The 22353-nt window shown below is 39.9% G+C and overlaps 1 protein-coding gene across 9 annotated transcripts in view; it reads left to right on the top strand.

Annotated features, from left to right (window-relative positions):
* ERBIN (erbb2 interacting protein) overlaps nt 1–22353 on the top strand; it is a 152379-nt gene that overhangs the window by 102776 nt on the left and 27250 nt on the right. For 8 of the 9 annotated variants that reach the window (XM_062212131.1, XM_062212136.1, XM_062212132.1 and 5 more), the window contains 4 exons: nt 7038–7159; nt 8071–8244; nt 9600–9785; nt 21916–22030. In XM_062212131.1, coding sequence (XP_062068115.1) covers nt 7038–7159; nt 8071–8244; nt 9600–9785; nt 21916–22030 — 597 coding nt within the window. The remainder of the gene's footprint in view (nt 1–7037; nt 7160–8070; nt 8245–9599; nt 9786–21915; nt 22031–22353) is intronic. The other variant, XM_062212135.1, reaches the window with a different exon arrangement.

Consider the following 22353-nt stretch of genomic DNA (forward strand, 5'->3'; position numbering starts at 1 on the left):
TTCTACTGCTTTCCCAGGCCATCAGCAAAGAACCGGATCAGAAGTAGAGCAGCCAGGACTCGATCCGGCACCCATATGGATGCCGGCACTGTAGGTGGAGGATTAACCTGTGCTATGGTACTGGCCCCTTGATTCACTTCTTAAACACCATAATTAACTGGATCAAACCTCCATTCTCTCATTACCATCAACTTATGACTTTTGGAATAGTGTTTGCTTTATATAATTGGATCTGTATATATTTAAAATTGTTAATTCCTTTTGTTGTATTAATCCCTTGGTCATTATATAGTGGCCATTTTTATCTCTTTTTTACTGTTGTGAATTAAATTTCATTTTGTTTAATGTAAATATAGCTACTGCTACCCACTTTCCATTTTTATTTGCATGATATGTCTTTTTCCAGCCTTTCTTTCAATTGTGTGTGTCTTTACTGGGTAAATGAGTTTCTTATAGACAGTATGTTGTTTGCTCTTGTTTTTGTAATCCATTCAGCTAGTCTTTAATCTTTTAATTGGAAATTTTGATTAATTTCTATTCAGAGTTATTACTTATAAGTACAGGCATACTTCTGTCATTGTGTATTTTTTTCTCATTATTTTGTGTATACTTTTTTCTTCTTATCCGTCTTTGGTTTGTAGGTTCCTTTTCCGATAGGATTTATTCACTTTATCTTTTACCTGCTCTACTGTTGAATTTCGTACTTTCATGTGTTTTTGTTGTGGTAATGTTACTTACCACCCTTTCACTTCCAGTGGTAGAACTCCCTTAAGCATTTTTTATAGGCTGCTCTGATGGTGATGAATTTACTCAGTATTTGCTTATCATAGGAAGATTTTATTTCTGAAAAATACTTTTGCTGGGTATAGTATTCTTGGTTGGCAATTTTTTCTTTTTGGACTTTGACTATTTCATCCATTCTGTTCTGGCCTGTAGGGTTTCTTCTGAGTAGTCTGCCTCAAAAGTGACTGGATGCATTTCTCTTGTTGTTTAGAAATTTTCCTTATTTTTGTTTTGGTTGGTTAGTTGGTTTTCAGAAACAGACACATACAGTGAACTCAGCAGAGTTCACTCTCCAAATGCTCACAGCATCCAGGTTGGGTCAGGGCCAAAGCTAGTAGCCAGGAGTGCAGTCAGAATCTCCCATGTGAGTGATAGGAAAATTACTTGAGCCATCACCACTGCCTCTCAAGGCCTGCACTGGCAAGAAAGTGGAGTCGGGAGCTGTGCTGAGAAGCAAACACAGCTCTCCAGTGTGGGATGTGGACATCTTAGGATAAATGCCCCCCCCCCCCCATGGCTATTCCTGGAATTCAGTTTTTGTGGCTTGTTTTTTTGCTTTTTTTTTTTTTTTTTTTTTTTTGACATTTTGACCATAGTATGCCTCAGAGAGGATACTTTTTGGTTGAATCTATTAGGATCTTTTGAACTCCCTGAATCTAAATATCCATTATGTTTTTTTAAATTTGGAATGTTTACAGCAGTTTTGTTAATAAATTGTCTTTGCCTTTTCCCTACTCTTCTTTTTTTTTTTTTTTGGACAGGCAGAGTTAGACAGTGAGAGAGAGAGAGAAAGGTCTTCCTTCCATTGGTTCGCCCCCCAAAATGGCCGCTAGGGCCAGCATGCTGAGGCAGCGCACCGTGCCAATCCAAAGCCAGAGGAGCCAGGTGCTTCCTCCTGGTCTCCCACGCGGGTGCAGGGCCCAAGCACTTGGGCCATCCTCCACTGCCTTCCTGGGCCACAGCAGAGAGCTGGACTGGAAGAGGAGCAACCGGGACAGAATCCGGCGCCCCAACCGGGACTAGAACCTGGTGTGCCGGCGCCGCAGGCAGAGGATTAGCCTCCCTACTCTTCTTGTAGAAGACCCCCAGTGCATAGGCTTATTCACGTAATGATGTCCCATAAGTCTTAGAAACTTTTCTTTGTTCCTTTTTTGAAACTATCTTACTGGGTTGTTTCAGAAGCTCTATCTTTAAGCTCACACATTCTGTCTGGTAATTTTGCTATTGAGGCTGTCAACTGTATTTTTTTAATTTCATATATTCAATTTTTTAGGTCCAAGATTTCTTTCTTTCTTTTCTTTTCTTTTCTTTTTTTTTTTTTTTTTTTATTTGACAGATAGAGTTAGACAGTGAGAGAGGGTGCAGGGCTCCCAAGGACTTGGACCATCCTCTGCTGCTTTCCCAGGTACATTAGCAGGGAGCTGGATGGGAAATAGAGCAGACAGGACTCAAACTGGCACCCATATGAGATGCTGGCACTGAAGGCTGGGCCTTTAACCCATTGTGCCACAATGCCAGCCTCAAAATAATGAATTTTTAAAACAGGGGGCCGGCAATGTGGCGTCACGAGTAAAGCTGCTGCCTGCATTGCCAGTTTGAGTCTCAGCTGCTCCACGTCTGATCCAGCTCTCTGTTATGGCCTTGGAGAGCAGAAGGTGGCCCAAGTCCTTGGGCCCCTGCACCCGCATAGAAAACCTGGAAGAGGCTCCTGGCTTAAGATCAGCGCATTTCCAGCCATTGACGCCAACTGGGGAGTGAACCAGCCGATGGAAGACCTCTCTCTCTCTCTCTCCCTCTCTTGCCTCTCCTTTTCTCTCTGTGTAACTCTGACTTTAAATAAATAAATCTTAAAAAAAAAAAAGGAAGAAGAAGAAGAAAACTTAGAAAAAATTGGGCCTGGTGTTGTAGCACAGCAGGTTATGTTGCTTGCAATGCCCACATCCCATACTGGATTGCTGGTCTGAGTCCCAGCTACTCTGCTTCCAATCTAGCTTCCTGCTAAAGCGTCTAGGAAGGAAGTGAAAGATGACCCAAATAGTAGGGCCCCTGCCACCCTTGATGGAATTCCTTGTTCCTGGTTTTGGCTTGGCTCAACTCAGACTATTGTGACCATCTAGGGAGTGAACCAGGGGATGGTCATTATGTCTGTCTGACTCTTGTTCTCCCTCTCTGTCATTATGCCTTTCAAATATAGATGAGTAAGTCTCTCTTAAAAAACAGAAAAATGATGGCTAGCATTGTGGTGTAGCAGGTAAAATCATCACCAGCATTCCATATAAGTATTAGTACATTTCCCAATTGTTTCACTTCCAATCCAGCTCTCTGCTAGTGGCCTGCAAAAGGCAGCAGAAGATGGCCCAAGTGCTTGGGCTGTTGCCACCCACATGGGAGACCCAGATGAAACTCCTGGCTTCAGCTTGGCTCAGCCCTGGCTGTTGTATCCATTTGGGAATTGAACCAGCAAATGAACGATCTCTCTCTCCCTCTCTACCTATAACTCTTGCCTTTAAAATAAATATAAATATTTTTTTAAAAATGGAAAAATGGGCCAGTGCCGTGGCTCACTTGGCTAATCCTCAGCCTGCGGCACCGGCACCCTGAGTTCTAGTCCCGGTTGCCTCCCTTCCAATCCAGCTCTCTGCTATGGCCTGGGAGGGCAGAGCAGGATGGCCCAAGTGCTTGGGTCCCTGCACCCGCAAGGGAGACCAGGAGGAAGTACCCGGCTCCTGGCTTCAGATCGGCGCAGTGCGCCGGCTGTAACTGCCATTAGGAGAGTGAACCAACGGAAGGAAGACCTTTCTCGCTGTCTCTCTCTCACTGTCTATAACTCTCTCTCTGTCTCTCTCTCACTGTCTATAACTCTCTGTCTCTCTCTCTCACTGTCTAACTCTGCCTGGCAAAAAATAAAAATGGAAAAATGACTAAGTGACCATTATATAATGTAATATGATTAAAATAGCTATTAATATAAAATAATTTTCCTGATGTTATAAAGACAGAAGAGAAAAATAATAGCCAGTTTGAATCAAACAGTGCTATCTACTATGTATCCATTAAATTTCTCATGCTTACAACAGCCTCCAAAATAGATACTGTTACCGTCGATTGCCTCTTGGCTCACAACACTTAAAATATCATCTGGACCTTTATAGAGATAGTTCTAAATCCTGCATTAAGCCATCTTAATGATGAGTATATTCATGTCTTGAGTTCTGTTACTATTGTTTTCTATTTTCACTATGCACATCTGCCTGGCCTCATTTTTCTATCATTTCGCTGTATTTTCTTTCTGTTTATTCTTAAATGAGATCATAATTCAGGTAAGAAATTTCTTTCTGATAGGAAGAATAGAACAAAATCTTGCCATTGTTAATTTTAGAGTAGCACAGAGTATATAATGGAAAAGCTTGAAATATAAGTTCAATTATAGTAATTTGAGTGCTCTTAGAAGTCATAACATCACTTCCAAGTTTCTTACTTTGGATGTTTTAAGCAGTGCATTCAACAATGCAGTTAAAATGCTGAATTGGAGACTGTAGGTGTGTGATGAGATCAGTGAATTTCTTTTCAGTTGCATGAAAAGTTTTTTCTTCCCTCTAAGAAATAGGTAAGTTAGGCAGTATATTCTTGGGTTTGGGTTTTATACCTATTAGAGAGCATTAAACACTTTGCTCACTTTTAGTTCATTTTTATTAACACGCTTATGTAATAGGCAGTGTGGTACAACTAATATTTAAAAACAAAAGTCATTGCCTTCAAGTCTTTAATAAATTTATTATCTACACATCCATGTAACAATATGTATAGCTAGGAACACAAGATATAAGAGGGAATGTCAGTCTGAGGGTTTTCATAACATTTCTTTTCACAGTGAAGTGTGATTTGCCTCTGGAGGTTGGGGAAAGGACATTTGAGGCAATTGGTAAAGATCAATGTGTATTGAAATTATCCTAATAGAGAAGGAAGTAAAACCTGGAGAGGTTTTAATAGGGAGAAAAAAAAAAAAAAGGTGGTTAAGGAACTGAAAATTTGGCATTAATAATAAAGAAGTAAATGATTTGCAGAGGCAGGTGTGATAGGGAAGTGGAAAAGTTTTAGGAAAGCCATGATCTTAATGATCATTAGTCACCTAGATGGACATTTGGATTGAGGACATCAAGGAACTATAAAATCACAGTGTTGGTGATGGGGTCATCACATCTTTCAGGATATTGGCGGGTCTGGAGAGAAAATCTGTAGCCAAATACTTGAGTCCTTAATGAAAGTATATGATTGGATTACCAGGTTGCGAAGCCTCTGGAATAGGGACAGAGCGTTATTACCTATGAATAATCACCTGAATAATAATAATAATAATAACCACCTGTCATCGAAGGTATGAGATTTATGGTCAAAAGAGAATAGATAGAAGTTGATAGGAGTGAGGTTGCTTGTGAGTACCTTGGGGTTCTGAATATTGTGCAAAATTATGTTAATATAATCCAACACTTGTAGTGATCTCTGGGTGAGTCTAGTGATTGAAATTACTACCTTAAATAGGAAAGAGATTTATATGAATCCCAGAAATAGTCTTTGTTGGATACTACTTGACTCTATTTCCCTCATTAAGGATACCACAAAGGTGTATCAATGGGAGTTTAAACCATAGCCCACATTTGTTTTGAATAACAACAAAAATTCTGATTGGTGACTAAATGTTAAGCAATGCAACCAAACAAGTAGAAAAAATTTTTGAACTGAATAATGAATACAGAGAATAGGATAAATCAGAAAGTTTTGTTCTCATGAATAGTATTTGTTTTCATGGCATACTTAGTATAGACATGAGATTTTAAAAGGGTAAGATGCTTTCAACAAGGGCTTAATATAAATGATAATTTAGTTTTAGCATTATGCTAGTTTCTTTTTTTTTTTTGGACAACCAGAGTGGACAGTGAGAGAGACAGAGAAAGGTCTTACATTTCTGTTGGTTCACCCTCCAATGGCCGCTGCGGCCGGTGCACTGCGCTGATCCAAAGCCTGGAGCCAGGTGCTTCTCGTGGTCTCCCATGTGGGTACAGGACCCAAGCACTTGGGCCATCCTCCACTGCACTCCTGGGCCACAGCAGAGCTGGACTGGAAGAGGGGCAACTGGGACAGAATCCGGCGCCCCGACTAGGAGTAGAACCCGGTGTGCCGGCACCGCAGGCGGAGGATTAGCCTATTGAGCCGCAGCACCGGCCTAATTTCATATAAACATTCAAATTAACCATATATGGGTATTCCAAGAATTTCAGTTTTCTTATTAGCTAATTTTGGTGCTTTTAATCTCTCTCTCTCTTTTTTTTTTTTTTTTTTTGACAGGCAGAGTTAGAGTCAGAGAGAAAGGTGGTCTTTTCTGTTGGTTCACCCCCCCAAATGGCCGTTGCGGCCGGCGCAGTGCGCTGATCCAAAGCCAGGAGCCAGGTGCTTCCTCCTGGTCTCACTTGCGGGTGCAGGGCCCAAGCACTTGGGCCATCCTCCACTGCAGAGAGCTGGACTGGAAGAGGAGTAACCGGGACAGAATCCGGCGCCCCAGCTGGGACTAGACCCTGGGGTGCCGGTGCCGCAGGTGGAGGATTATCCAAGTGAGCCGTGGCACCGGCCGCTTTTAATCTCTTTTTAAGTAGTGATAGTCATTTTTTTAATGGGTAAAAGAGTTGTGATTCTTCTCTTGTATTACACAGTTTCTGTAGAGTGTATAATAGTTGAAAGGATTTTTTAATTCCTAACATTTTTAGTGATCTACCTTCTATATAATGTTTAATGCAAAGATGGCATGCCATTGAGGTAATCCTCTTTATCAAAATATCTTAATGTTATCAAACTTTCCCATGCCCCCATACACGTAATAAACTACTAGAATTAGAAGATACAAAAATGCAAACTTGAACAAAATTATATTTTATATACAGTATTACCATGTTACCTTTCAGGGTAGTACACAGAACTACCTATCTAGTGTTTTAATTAATAGATTCTCTTCAGGGCCCCTTCTGGTATAAAAATAAGAGACAAATCAGCTGCAGAGAGAAAAAAGGATAATGTGATTTACTTTGTAAAGAAACCTTAGAATCACAGTCTGATAGTTACCTTAGGGTTTTATTGCTGCTATCCTTGACCAGCCTTAACTTAGACTTGCTCTAAAGAACATAACACATAAAGAAAATTATGAATAAATAGTGGTTTTCTATAATTACAGTAATATGTAGTATTTTGGTTTTTTTTTTCTCTAGTTATGTTCATATCAGATAATGAAAGTTTTAATCCTTCATTGTGGGAGGAACAGAGGAAACAGCGAGCTCAAGTGGCATTTGAATGTGATGAAGACAAAGATGAAAGGGAAGCACCTCCACGGGTAAGTCTGTGCCTTCAGATTTAAAACAGATCTGCTAATATTTAAATTGGTACTATATACCTGTACTGTGCTATTGGGTATTATGAAAAACTACTGAATTCGTTCCTTGTCTTCAGGGAACTTATTAATCCAAAATATTTCACATGTGAAAACATTTGAGCACAATATAAAATGATGTTATTAAAAGCTAAATTTCTGGTAAAGTTAATTTAAGAGAAAACCAGACTCCTCTTGTAGGCTAGGGAAATTAACCATAACTTTGTCTCTAATTAGTGGCTTTTAAAACTCGAGTAGAATTTTCTTCCCTGCTCCCTAAATTTATAGTGATTTTCCCCCTTTCCTTTAAGATTTAATTAAATAAATCCCAGAAATTAATAACTTTTTGTTACAGATATTTCGATTCCTTATGGGATTGAGAACCTTTGTCACAATGATATTAGAAAGTACATATTTACAGTTTACTTAAGGATGTAATTATTTGCCACTTATGTATTTAGCTGAATCCCAGAAAATGATGATTAGGCTGACCTTGGCAGAGTTCTGTTCCTGGCACATGAGACTTAAGTGTATAAGTGTGTGAATTTTACATTTGGATAAATGCCTAGATGGTAGAAAGCATATCTGTTTCAAAACCAAGTGACACAGTTTTTGTCCGTATCCCCACTATGTCTCCAAATAGAAAATATTTAAGTCTGTTGGAAAAAGATTTCAAAACACTAAAATTTTTAGTTAAGTTTTTAACTGTTTTGTGCAAAAACCATATTTTTTAAAGTCTAAAATATTTTTAAAACCTGTCATCTGTCCTCAGAGTTGTGAGGTAGGTATTTAGTGTAGTTCAGATGGATTATAAAATTTTTTGAGATTGACATTAGAAATATTTATACTTTGTTTAACTTATTTAATTTCTCTAGGAGGGAAATTTAAAGAGATATCCAACACCATACCCAGATGAGCTTAAGAATATGGTCAAAACTGTTCAAACCATTGTACATAGATTAAAAGATGAAGAGACCAATGAAGACTCTGGAAGAGATTTAAAACCACATGAAGATCAGCAAGTTGTAAACAAAGATATGGGTGAAAAGGTTAGAAAACTCAATTCAAAGGATTGATAAAGCCTGTATCAAGTTCATTAAAAATTTTAACTTATAAATGATGAATTGATCCTTTCTGTATATGCTAGATGTACTTCTAAGTTTATGGTTTTGTTATCAACTACCTGAACTGCAAAGCTATGGTGATAATGAACTCCCTAATTGCTATTATTATCATTCCATGGCTGTGCAATTTCCAGGTTGGCAGGATAGTGTCAACATAGTCCCTGAAGGCCAGTGCCAGCATCCCGGATTCTTGTCCCGGTCGGGGCGCCGGATTCTGTCCCTGTCGCTCCTCTTCCAGGCCAGCTCTCTGCTGTGGCCCGGGAGTGCAGTGGAGGATGGCCCAAGTGCTTGGGCACTGCACCCACATGGGAGACCAGGATAAGCACCTGGCTCCTGGCTTCGGATCAGCGCGATGCACTGGCCGTAGCGCTGCCGCGGCGGCCATTGAAGGGTGAACCAACGGCAAAAAAAGGAAGACCTTTCTCTCTGTCTCTCTCACTGTCCACTCTGCCTGTCAAAAAAAAAAAAAAAAAAAAAAAAAAGTCTCTGAAAAAAACCATTGCCTAGAGGATGGCCTCATGGTACACCAGATTAAGCTGTTGCCTGCAATGTCAGCATCCCAGATGAGTACCAGTCCGAGTCCCAGCTGCTCCTCTTCCAATCCAGCTCCCTACTAATGCACCTGGGAAGGCAGTGGAATATAGCTTGAGTATTTGGGCTAATGCCAGCAGAGTGGGAGACAGACAGAGTTCCAGGCTTCTGGATTCAGCCTGGTCCAGCCCTGGGCGTTGCAGCCAGGAAGATCTCTGTCTGTGTCTGTCTCTCCCTGTAACTGTTCCTTTCAAATAAATAAAGTAAATATTTAAAAGCAAAAAAATCATTGCCTGAACGAAGAATATGCCTGGAAAATGATTATTGGGGAAAATATTATTTTTGCCCTCTAGTAATACTGATCCAACCTATCCAATTCTAATTTCAAAGGTAATTGTTAAAACAGACATTTGAATAAGATTTTATCAGATCATTGCAATTATTGTATATCCCGCAATGAGCAGAAAACAATTCTGACCATCAGTGTGGAGCTTGCCCAGTTAAGTGACTGATTTTTCTACGGCAGCCTGGCAGCTTTTAAGGGGAAGAGTAGCCTTAGCTGAATTATCAATTATAATGTGGCATGTGAATCTTTAGAGGCCACCTGTTCCCCAAATGGGTATTTTTATCTGAGTGTGACAAGTTTCTAAGTTTATAAAGTTTCCTGAAAGTTGACAAGCTACTTGCAAATTTTTATCTAAACTTTAACACAAAAATAGATATAAGAATTAATATTTTCTTTTACTTAGACTTCAGAAAGTACTGCTGCAATAAAAAGCAAAGTTGATGAAAGAGAAAAGTATATGATAGGAAATTCGATTTTGAAGATCAGTGAACCTGAAACTGAGATCAGTCCTGGGAGTTTATCAGTGACTGCAAATATGAAAGCCTCTGAGAATGTGAAGCATATTGTTAACCATGATGATGTTTTTGAGGTATGATTTTATAATCATTCTGGAGCAGTCATAAGACTTTGCAAGTTAATATTTGTTTGCTAGCTAAAGATAGAAGCTTGATACTGACTATGGAAAATAATGTTAATAAGTTCATTATTGATATTTTCTAGAATATTCTTCACATTGCTTTAAACTTCTCACTTTTGTACCTTTTTTGCTCATGTGTTTACTATGTCAGTTATATTATGGAGGATATATGTACTGTAAAATACATAATTACATTTACTCTTATTTCTGTAACCTAAAAATGAAAAGGCTGCTACTGTAACTATACTCAATTCTTTGACTTATTTAAGCATTTATCACTGAATGTGAAGGGTGTTTTTTGCTAAATATCTGAGACTTTTTTTTTTTTTTGAGGTGGTGTTTCCTGTAACTTTCTTTTTTTTTTTTTTTTAACTTTTATTTAATGAATATAAATTTCCAGTGTACAGCTTATGGATTACAATGGCTTCCCCCTCCCATAACTTCCCTCCCACCCACAACCCTCCCCTCTCCCGCTCCCTCTCCCTTTCCATTCACATCAAGATTCATTTTCAATTCTCTTTATATACAGAAGATCAATTTAGTATAAAGATTTCAACAGTTTGCACCCACATAGAAACACAAAGTGAAACATACTGTTTGAGTACTAGTTATAGCATTAAATCAAAATGTACAGCACATTAAGGACAGAGATCCCACATGAGGAGCAAGTGCACAGTGGCTCCTGTTGTTGACCCAACAAATTGACACTCTAGTTTATGGCGCCAGTAACCATCCTAGGCTGTCGTCATGAGTTGCCAAGGCTATGGAAGCCTTCCAAGTTTGCCGACTCTGATCATATTTAGACAAGGTCATAAAAGACAGAGTGAGGATAGTAACCAAGGATCCTAAGAGTGGCATTTACCAGGTTTGAACAATTATACAGCATTAAGTGGGGAAGAGGACCATCAGTACACACAGGTTGGGAATAGAGCCATTGGTGGTAGAGTAGAGGTTATGATTACAAAGGAATGAGGCCCAAGTGTGCTAGACAGGGTCTAGAAGAAAGGACAGAGTCATTATTAGAGGAGCTAAGAAAGGTGCTATCTAAGCTACAATTAAGTTTTCTGATTGAGAGGCAAATAGAACCTGATAGAAGGGGCTTGATAATAATCTGTTGGGCTTTAGGCCTTGTAAGTTCAGAGGCCCAGACCTATCTATCTCTTCACATGGGGTATATCCTAAGGGAGGTGTGAACCTCCTAGGGGAAGGCACTCTGTTGACTTTCATTACTTGGCTGGCCTGGGAGGAGAGCTGGCCAGGTAAAGGCAGGGGGCATCTCTAATAAGAAATTTACAGTTCTGCCTGCAATGTTGCTGACCCTACTTGACCATCCCCTCAGCTGCAGTGGTCACTTTGGAAGTTGGGCTGAGTGTAGGGCTTTTCAGCTTAGAGCCAATAAGATCTGTGGCTCTGACCTGGGCATCCTTCGACTCCAGGGCAGGTCCATTTCCAGTGATCCAACTCTTGGCAGAGCTGCCAGGGCTCTTCACAAGCTGACTTCTGCTGAAGCCCAGGCTTACCACACTGAAAGCCACTGCAGTGGACTGGCCTGTTGGGTCTCCTTGAGGGCAGATCACTGTATAGATCAGCCATTAATAGGCCTGCCACCCATTGCTTCTGATGCCTAGCTTTCTTTTCCTCCTGGTTTTTGTTAAAGCAGACCAGAGGATGCAAGTCAAGGGAGTGCCCGTGTCCCATCTCTAATCTTCGGTGGCCTGAACTACAAGTCTATAGTCACAGGCATGTTCTGTAGTAGTTTTTCTAAGGTAGACAATGCCCATGAGGAAAATTATATTCTCACTTTAAAACTTTCTTTCCCTTTGGTCTGAAAGGGAGGTTTTTTCTACTTACTGTATACTTGGCTGATGGCGAAGTGAATCTAGCTATGAGATTATTATTTAAGTTCTTATTTTGGCTATGCTATTACAGAAAAATGTTAGCCATCTCTTTTATAAGGTCTAAAGATTAAATTGTGCGTCCTACAGATTCCTTCATAATAGAATTAGTTTCCTAGCTTGAAGAGAATAGAGAAATGAAAGAACAAGTTGGGCTTAGAATAGAGAAATGAGGGAGCAAGTCCTAGATCGCTTGCTGACAATAGCAATATTACATGAATACTTAGCAAACCATTTCGACCATTAGATAACAACTTAAGAAAACATTTACCAGAAGGTCCAATGCCTTCTATAAATTTTAAGAATCATGTATTTGAAAACACCTCTTAAATATCTAACATGGTGTAGTTTGTTTAACCAGTAAACTGAAGCACAACCATATAAAATGTTTTTAGTTTCTTTCTACCAACAAGTTTAAACCATATGATACACAGATTCAGGTCACACAAATTAAAATGTATCTTTGATTGATTTTAGCAGCTTAAATTTATGGACAATCTGATCTATAAGCCATTTAAAATAAAACTCTTAATAAAATTTCCTATGTGGACATACAATATGTACACACATATAACATAGCATAATAGACCAATATAGCAATTTTAATAATAGCTTTTAAAATCTTTAACTCTTTTTGTAGATTGCCAATTGATTTGAATTGCTTTTTGTTTTTAGATTAATTTAACACATTGCTTTAACAGAGCATCAGAGTTTAATTCTATGTCAAAGAGAAATTGAGCTTCCAGTGATCTTTTGCTGTGAGGTTTCCCTCCTTCACCTTCTTTCATATTGGTGACCATGTTTCTGTGTTTCTGTGTGTAACACATCTTTAAGCATCTTTTGCAGGGCAGGATGAGTGGCAACAAATTCTTTCAGTTTCTGTTTGCTGTGAAAAGTCTTAATTTCACCTTCATTCACAAATGAGAGCTTTGCAGGATATAATATTCTGGGCTGGCAGTTTTTCTCTCTTATTACCTGGGCTATGTCTCGCCATTCCCTTCTAGCTTGTAGGGTTTCTGATGAGAAGTCTGCTGTGAGTCTAATTGGAGATCCTCTGAGAGTAATCTGACGTTTCTCTCTTGCACCTTTTAGAATCTTTTCTTTATGTTTTACTGTGGTGAGTTTGATTACAATGTGTCGTGGTGAGGATCTCTTTTGGTCATGTTTATTAGGGGTTCTATAAGCTTCCTGTACTAAGATGCCTCTGTCCTTCTCCAAACCTGGAAAATTTTCTGCTAGTATCTCACTGAAAATGCCTTCTAATCCTTTCTCCCTCTCCATGCCTTCAGGAACTCCTAGAACCCGAATATTAGGTTTTTTAATAGTATCCTGTAGATTCCCAACAATATTTTTTAGATTTCTAATTTCTTCTTCTTTTCTTTGGTTTGCCTGTTTCCTTTCCTGTTCTCTGTCTTCTAAGTCTGATATTCTCTCTTCTGCTTTGCCCATTCTGTTTTTAAGGCTCTCTAATGTGTTTGTCATTTGATCTATTGAGTTCTTCATTTCATTGTGGTTTTTTGTCACTATCACAGTTTCATGTTCTACTAGTTGTTTCATTTCATTTTGATTCCTCCTTAATATTTCATTTTCATGAGAGAGATTTTCTATCTTGTCCATGAAGGATTTCTGTAGTTCAAGAATTTGTTTTTGAGAACTTCTTAATGTTCTTATCAATTTTTTGAGATCTGCTTCTTGGATTTCTTCGATCTCATCATCTTCATAATCTTGAATTGGGGTGTCTTTTTCATTTGGGGGCGTCATAGTGTCTTCCTTGTTCTTGTAACCTCGGTTTTTGCGTTTGTTGTATGGCATGTTGGAGATATTTGGTTTCTTCACTGTGGTGTTTTTTCTTGTTACACTATGGCTCTATATTAAGTGGACTGTCTGCTTTCAGTGGAGCCTTAGAGGCTTGAGATAAGTGTGGACTGAGAGCTGTGTTTGATTCCTCAGGGTTGAGGGTGTGTCAAAGATGACACTCCCAGGTTAGGCGTGGTAAATCTCTCTCTCTCTTTTTTTTTTTTTTTTTTTATTCAAAAGGAAAGTAATTCCGCACAGCTGAACGTAATTGGAGGTAGTTAGCAGGCGAATGATATACCCACAGGAGCCAGAGATTGGAAGCTCTTTCCCAAGGACCACACAGGGAATCTGTGCTGCCCTCAGTGTGGGCTCCAATTCTCATGCAGTCTCCCACTGGGTTGCCAAGTTAGATGCTAATCTCCTGTTATTTCACCCCTCCCCCCAGAGTCAGGTTTTTTCTGCTAGGCTCAGGGCCGGTGCAGACCTGAGTCGCCCTGCTTATGAGGTATGTCCAAAATGGCGCCTGCTCTTTGTCTTGCTCGCCTTGGAGGGGTGAGCGGAGAGAGAGAAACTCGTGTCCGTATCGGTCACTTTTTTTTTTTTTTTCCTCTCTCTCTTCTAGTTAGCCTGGTGAACTTTTCCCCACGGAGTTTCAAGCCTCGTTCCCTCTAGTCTCCTCTTTCCACTTGCCCACCGATGTCTCGGGCTATTGAGGTTCGGCTCACCTCGCGTTCCAGCGCTGGTGGGTTGAGTCTGCCGCTGGTGTCCCGAACTTGGGCTCCCACGCTCTCCACGCAGGTCCACCGTGAATCACTAGTTCCGGAAGAGTTTCCGCTGCTGTTTCTTCCCCTACTCTTCCTTGACCCTGCAGTATCTCCACTTTTATTAACCCGTGTGTCTTGCTGAACTATCAGTGTGCTCCCTTCCTATTCCGCCATCTTGAAGCCATTCCTCTCCTATAACTTTCTTAAAAGGACAATTTTATTGAGATATCTCTCACATACTATGCAATTCACTCATTTAAAGCATACAGTTTGTGTCTTTTATTTTATTTACAAGGTTGTGTAGCCATCATTATAGTCATTTTAGAACATTTTAACATCCCAGAGAGAAATCCCATACTCCTTAACTGTCACTTCCCAAAAATTTACATTGTGCCTCTATAAAGTTGCCTAAAGTTGCCTATGGTTGACATTTTACATGAAGTGAATTATGCGTTGACTTTATGACAAGTTTCTTTCACTTAGCTTGATACTGTCTAGGTTATCCATCCTGTAGCATATATCAATTTTGCAGTCATTTTTATGGCTGAATAATACTCTATTGTACATATATTCCATGTTGTTTATCTGTTCTTCATTGGTATACATTTGGGTTATTTCCACTTTTTTTGTTGGTAATAAACAAGACTGTCTTGAATACCAGAATATTTCAAAGCTTGTGGAAAAGAAAATGGGACTTTTTGAAGGCATGGACTTATATCTTTTGCTCCAAAATAAACTTTACCTATTAATTCCTTTTTTCCACAAACTTTGAAGTACTCTCATTTGTGTACAGGTTTTTGTGTGGATATTGTTTTCATTTTTCATGGATATAGAAGAATTATTAGATCATTCAATAACTATGTTTAACTGAGGAACTGCCAAACATTTTTCCCAAGTTGTTGTGCCATTTTATTTTATCTCCATATACTGCTGAATTTATTTATGGGCTTGGTCTGTTGTAACAAATACTAGCTATAAATGGCTATTTAAGTTTAAATTAAGTCAATAAAATTAAAAATTAAGTTTCTCAGTCACACTAACCACATTTTAAATGTTTTGTAGGTACAACTGGCTCATTATTGGTTACCGCTAACACACACTAGCACAGATAAAGAGCATTTCTGTCACTGTAGAAAGTTCTCTTGGAAAGCATTGATGTGCAGAAAAAGTGATGTTGTGGGTTTTAATAGCATACGTATTTCTAAAAATTCTAAATGGATTTAAAGCACATCACTTATTTTCATGATTATCTTGTGACCTAGCCTTTACTAAAGAGGAAAGAAAAATCTAAGGCTTTTGAATTTACTTTAGATGGATAACACCACCCAATATCATATTGTGTACATCTAAGCTAATATAACATAGTCTGTTTAAATGTTAGAAAGTTTGACCCAGTGAACTTATTTCTCATTTGGTGTAATTTCTTTTTTAATAATGTGTATTTATTTTATTTGAAAGACATCTCCAGCCGGTGCCACGGCTCAATAGGCTAATCCTCCGGTTGGGGTGCTGGATTCTATTCCGGTTGCCCCTCTTCCAGGCCAGCTCTCTGCTAAGGCCCGGGAAGGCAGTGTAGGATGGCCCAAGTGCTTGGGCCCTGCACCCCATGGGAGACCAGGAGAAACACCTGGCTCCTGGCTTCAGATCAGCGAGATGCGCCAGCCACAGCAGCCATTGGAGGGTGAACCAACGGCAAAAAGGAAGACCTTTCTCTCTGCCTCTCTCTCTCACTATCCACTCTGCCTGTCAAATAAATAAATAAATAAAGATACCATTAACAGAATAGTATTAAGGGAACAAAACAGGTGTGTGTTTGGATATGTGAAATTTGAACAATTGGTAGGACCATCATTTAGACATATCGAACAGACATCTCAAAAAATAAAGCTAGATTTTAGGGCCCGGTGCTGCGGCATAGTGCATAAAGCCGTGGTCTGTAGTGCTGGCATCCCATATGGGCACTAGTTCAAGTCCCTGGCTGCTCCACTTCCGATACATCTTTCTTCTGTGGCCTAGAAAAGCAGTAGAGGATGGTCCAAGTCCTTGGGCCCCTGCACCCCCATGGGAGACCCGGAAGAAGATCCCGACTCATGGCTTCTGATTGGCACAGCTCCGGCCGTTGTGGCCAGTTGGGGAGTGAACCAGCAGATGGAAGACCTCTCTCTCTGCCTTTCCTTATCTCTGTGTGTAACTCTGACTTTAAAATAGATAAACATCTTTAAAAAAAAAAAAAAGCTAGATTTTAAATTGAATAATTGTCTGTAGGAAATATAATCATTGAAGAAAATGCAATATTGAAGGGGAAGAATTAAGAGAGGAAAAAATGTGGTTTGTAAAGAAGACAGGTGGGATGAGATTCAGGAAACTACAGTACCCAAAAACCAACATTTAATAGAATTTTGTAAAGCCATTCCAAACAGAATGAGATGAAACCTCATTGTCATTTTGGTTTGCACTTCCCTAATGGTTAGTGATCCTGAGCATTTTTTCATGCATTTGTTGGCCATTTGAATTTCCTCTCTTGAAAAATGCTTGTTCAGGTACCTTGCCCATTTCTTTTTTTTTTTTTTTTTTTTTTTTTTTTTTTTTTTTTCAACAGGCAGAGTTAGACAGTGAGAGACAGAGAGAAATTCCTTTTCTGTTGGTTCACCCTCTAATGGCTGTTGTGGCCGGCACGCCGCGCCAATCCAAAGCCAGGAACCAGGTGCTTCCTCCCAGTCTCCCATGCGGGTGCAGGGCCCAAGGACTTGGGCCATCTTCCACTGCCTTCCCAGGCCCCAGCAGAGAGCTGGACTGGAAGAGGAGCAACCAGAACAGAACCGGCGCCCCAACTGGGACTAGAACCTGGTGTGCCAGCGCCGCAGGTGGAAGATTAGCCAAGTGAGCCGCGGCGCCGGCCCCTTGCCCATTTCTTAACTGGATTGTTTGTTTTGTTATTGAGTTTCTTAATCAGTTGCATAGTTTGCAAATATTCTCACCCATTCTGTTGGTTCTCTGTTCACTTTGCCAGGTGTTTTCTTTTGCAGTGCAGAACTTGTCAGTTTGATGTAGTCCCATTTCACAGTTTTGGCTTTATTGCCTGTGCTTCTGGGTTTGTTTTTTTTTTTTTTTTAAGATTTGTTTATTTTTTTGAAAGAGTTAAACACAGAGAGAAGGAGAGGCAGAGACAGAGAGAGAGATCTTCCATCCTTCCATCCACTAGTTCATTCACCAGTTGTTTGCAATAGCCGGAGCTGCACCAATCCGAAGCCAGGAGCTTCTTCTAGGTCTCCCAGGCAGGTGCAGGGGCCCAAGGACTTGGGCCATCTTCTACTGCTTTCCTAGACCATAGCAGAGAGCTGGATCAGAAGTGGAGTAGCCAAGACTCGAACCAGCATCCATTTGGGGTGCCGGCACTGCATGCGGCGCTTTACCCGCTGTGCCACAGTGCCAGCCCCCTGGGGTCTTCTCCAAGAAATCTTTCCTATGCCGTGTCTTGTAGGGTTTCCCCCAATGTTCCCTAATAATTTGATGGTATCGGGTCATAGATTTAGGTCACTGATCCATTTTGAGTGAATTTTTGTGTAAGGTAGGGATCTTGCTTCATACTTCTGCATGTGGAGATCCAGTTTTCCGAGCACTGTTTGCTCCAGGAATTGATTTTTGCTCCTTCATCAAAGATAAGGTGGTTGTAGATGTGTGGATTGATTTCTTGAGTTTCAGTTCTGTTCAATTGGTCTACACATCAAACAGATATGGCAGTACCAAGCTGTTTTGATTATAACTGCCCTGTAGTATGCCTTGAGATCTGGTATTTTGTTGCCTCCAGCTTTGTTTTTGTTTTTTAAGATTGCTTTAGCTATTTGAGGTCTCTCGTGTTTCCATATGAATTTTAGTATCATTTTTTCTAGATCTGAGGAGAATGTTTTGGTATTTTTATTGGGATCAAATTGAATCTAGAGATTGCTTTCGGTAGTTTGGACATTTTGATAATATTGATTCTTCTAATCCATGATTGTGAAAGGTTTTTCCACTTTTTTTCTTTCTCTATTTCTCTCTTTAATGTTTTGTAATTTCCATCATAGAGATCTTTGAAATCTTTGCTTAAATTTATTCCAAGATATTTACATTTTTTTGTAGCTGTTGTGAATGGGATTGATCCTAGAAGTTCTTTCTCAGCCATGGCATCGTAGGTATATACAAAGGTGTTGATTTTCTATCCTGCTACTCTACCAAACTCTTTTAGAGTTGCAGTAGTCTCTTAGTGGAGTCTTTTGGATCCCCTATATATAGAATGTTGTCATCTGCAAATAGGGATAGTTGACTTCCTCCTTTCCAATTTATATCCCTTTGATTTCTTTTTCTTGCCTAATGGCTCTGGCTGAAACTTCCAGGACTATATTGAATAGCAGTGGAGAGAGTTGGCATCCTTGTCTGGTTCCAGATCTTAGTGAGAATGCTTCCAGTTTTTCCCCATTCAATAAGATGCTGGCTGTGGGTTTGTCATAGATTGCCTTGATTATGTTGAGGAATGTTCCTTCGATACTCAGTTTGCTTAAGGTTTTCATCAGGAAAGGGTGTTAGGGTGTTGTATTTTATCAAATACTTTCTTTGCATCTATTGAAATAATCATATAGTCTTTGTTCTTCAGATTATTAATGTGTTGTATCATATTTATAGATTTGTGAATGTTGAACCATCCCTGCATACCGGGGATAAATCCCACTTGATCCAGGTGGATGATCTTTCTAATGTGTTGTTGGATTTGATTGGCTAGTATTTTGTTTGTTTATTTATTTATTTATTTGACAGGCAGAGTGGACAGTGAGAGAGAGACAGAGAGAAAGGTCTTCCTTTTGCCATTGGTTCACCCTCCAATGGCCGCCGCGGTAGCACGCTGCGGCCGGCACACCGCGCTGATCCGATGGCAGGAGCCAGGTGCTTCTCCTGGTCTCCCATGGGGTGCAGGGCCCAAGTACTTGGGCCATCCTCCACTGCACTCCCTGGCCACAGCAGAGAGCTGGCCTGGAAGAGGGGCAACTGGGACAGGATAGGTGCCCCGACCGGGACTAGAACCTGGTGTGCCGGCGCCGCAAGGCGGAGGATTAGCCTAGTGAGCCGCGGCGCCGGCCCGATTGGCTAGTATTTTGTTGAGGATTTTTGTGTCTATATTCATCAGTGAACCTGGTCTATAGTTTTCTTTCTCTGTCGTATCTTTTTCTGGCTTAGGAATTAAGGTGGTGCAAGCTGCATAGGAGTTTGGGAAGATTCTCTCCCTTTTAATTGTTTGAGTAGCTTTGAGAATTGTAATTATTTCTTCTTTAAATGTCTGTTAAAATTCAGCAATGTCTGTTAAAATTCAGGACCTGGGGTTTTCTTTGTGGAAGGGTCTTTGTTACTCATTCAGTCTCCATCTTGTTTATTGGTCTGTTCAGGTATTCTGTGTCTTTGTGACCCAATTTTGGTTGATTGTATGTTCCAGGAATCTATCATTTCTTCTGGGTTTCCCAATTTGTGGGAATACAACTATTTGTAGTAATTCCTGATGATTCTTTTTATTTCAGTGGTATCTGTTGTTACATTTCCTTTTTCATCTCCAGTTTATTGATTTGTCTTCTCTATTTATTTATTTAGGTTTGTTGGGCCAATGATGTGTCACTTTTGTTTATTTTTTAAAAAAACAAACTCTTCATTGCACTGATGTTTTGTGTTATTTTTTTGGTTTCAATTTTGTTTAGTTCTTCTCTAATTATTTCTTTTGCTGTAGCCACAAGTTTCGATATGGTATATTGTCATCTTCCTTCATTTCTGGAAATTTTTTTGATTTCTCTTTTGATTTATTCTTTGACCCACTATTCATTCAGGAGCATGTTGTTTAGTATCCATGTGTTTGTATATGTTCTAGAGATTCTTGAGTTGTTGTTTTCCAGCTTCAATCCATTGTGATCTGAGAAGATGTATGGTATGATTTCAATTTTTTTTAATTCGCTGAGACTTGCTTTATGCCTATATACTATATGGTCTGTCCTAGAGAAAGTTCCATGCACTGATGAGAAAAATGTGTATTCTGCAATTGTGGGGTGAAAAGTTCTGTAGATAGCAGTTAGGACCATTTGATTCATCGTTTCTGTTAGCTCTGTTATTTCTTTGTTGATTTTCTGTCTGGTTGATCTATCCATTGATGAAAGTGGAGTGTTGAAGACCCATATTACTGTTGTATTGTAGTTTATGTCTTTAGATCCGTTTAACATTTCTTTTAAACAGCTAGGCAACAGGGCACCATTCTTTTTTGTTTGTTTGTTTAAGGAATACAACTTCATACATTTAATATATACTGGCCACTTTTTCTTAAGGACATTTATTTTCATCATATTCACTTCCAATGATTTAACGTACAGAGAGTTTATTTCATATGCAGCACGTGTATGTATGTGTGTGTATATATATATATATACATATGTGTGTGTGTATATATATATATACATATGTGTGTGTGTGTATATATATATATATATATATATATATATAAAAACATGGCGCCGGCCCCATAAACATAGTTTTTTAAAGATAGGAATTGGGGCCGGTGCCGCAGCTCACTAGGCTAATCCTCCGCCTTGCGGCGCCGGCACACCGGGTTCTAGTCCCGGTCGGGGCACCGATCCTGTCCCGGTTGCCCCTCTTCCAGGTCAGCTCTCTGCTGTGGCCAGGGAGTGCAGTGGAGGATGGCCCAAGTCCTTGGGCCCTGCACCCCATGGGAGACCAGGAGAAGTACCTGGCTCCTGCCATCGGATCAGCGCGGTGTGCCGGCCGCAGCGCGCTACCGCGGCGGCCATTGGAGGGTGAACCAATGGCAAAAGGAAGACCTTTCTCTCTGTCTCTCTCTCACTGTCCACTCTGCCTGTCAAAAAAATAAATAAATAAATAAAATGAAAATAAAGATAGGAATTGGCTGTTATTCTTTTTTGTTTGTTTTGCCCTTGACATAGTACAAGGAACATGGTAGTGATTAATATACTTGAATTAAGGCTTGCTTAAGAAAATTATCCCATAGGTACATTATCATATTGTTAATAATTGCCATAGTTTGGGGGCCGGCGCTGTGGCTCACTTGGTTAATCCTCTGCTTGCGGCGCCTGCATCCCATATCGGCACCGGGTTCTAGTCCTGGTTGCTCCTCTTCCAGTCTAGCTCCCTGCTGTGGCCTGGGAAGGCAGTGGAGGATGGCCCAAGTGCTTGGGTCCTGCACCTGCATGGGAGACCAGGAGGAAGCACCTGGCTCCAGGAGGAAGCACCTGGCTCCTGTAGCAGCCATTTGGGCGGTGAACCAACGGAAAGAAGACCTTTTTCTCTGTCTCTCTCTATCTATCTATATCTCTACCTGTCAAATTAATTAAAAAAAAAAAAAAAAAAAGAGCCCAGGCTCTTAAAAAAAAAAAATAAACAACAACAACAAAAGATTGCCATAGTTTTATTGCCATGTCTTGAAAAATTGCATTCATATGCTAATTTCAGTCACAGTTATCATGACAAGTTTTCATATGTGTTGTTAATATTCTTTGTTTTCCCTTTGAAGTTCTTATGATGTAATACTCATTTAAAGAAACCAAAATTTAATTTTTGTGTTTCCCCCTTCTTTCTTTGAACTAGGAATCTGAAGACCTTTCTTCTGATGAGGAGATGAAAATGGCAGAGATGAGACCACCATTAATTGAAACCTCTATTAACCAGCCAAAAGTTGTAGCACTTAGTAATAACAAAAAAGGTTAGCTATTGAAGGACAGCAGTAAAGAAAAGACCTAAAGGAAAATTTATAAATGGGGGGAAGTGGGCTATATGGGCAGATTCATTGAATGTCATGTTGTTTAAAACATACTTTTAAAACAAGTGGTTTTTGTTTTTTGGGTTTTTTTTTTAAAGATTAGAGCCAGAGAAAAACCATCTGCTGGTTTATTCCCCAAGTAGCCCCAAAGACCAGGACTGAGCCATGCAGAAGCCAGGAGTTTCTGGGATCGGCGCTGTGGTGTAGCAAATAAAGCTGTCACCTGAAGCACCGGCATCCCATATAGCTGCCAGTTCGAGTCTGGG

Source organism: Lepus europaeus, chromosome 15 (genome assembly GCF_033115175.1).
Source record: "Lepus europaeus isolate LE1 chromosome 15, mLepTim1.pri, whole genome shotgun sequence".
Classification (NCBI taxonomy): Eukaryota; Metazoa; Chordata; class Mammalia; order Lagomorpha; family Leporidae; genus Lepus; species Lepus europaeus.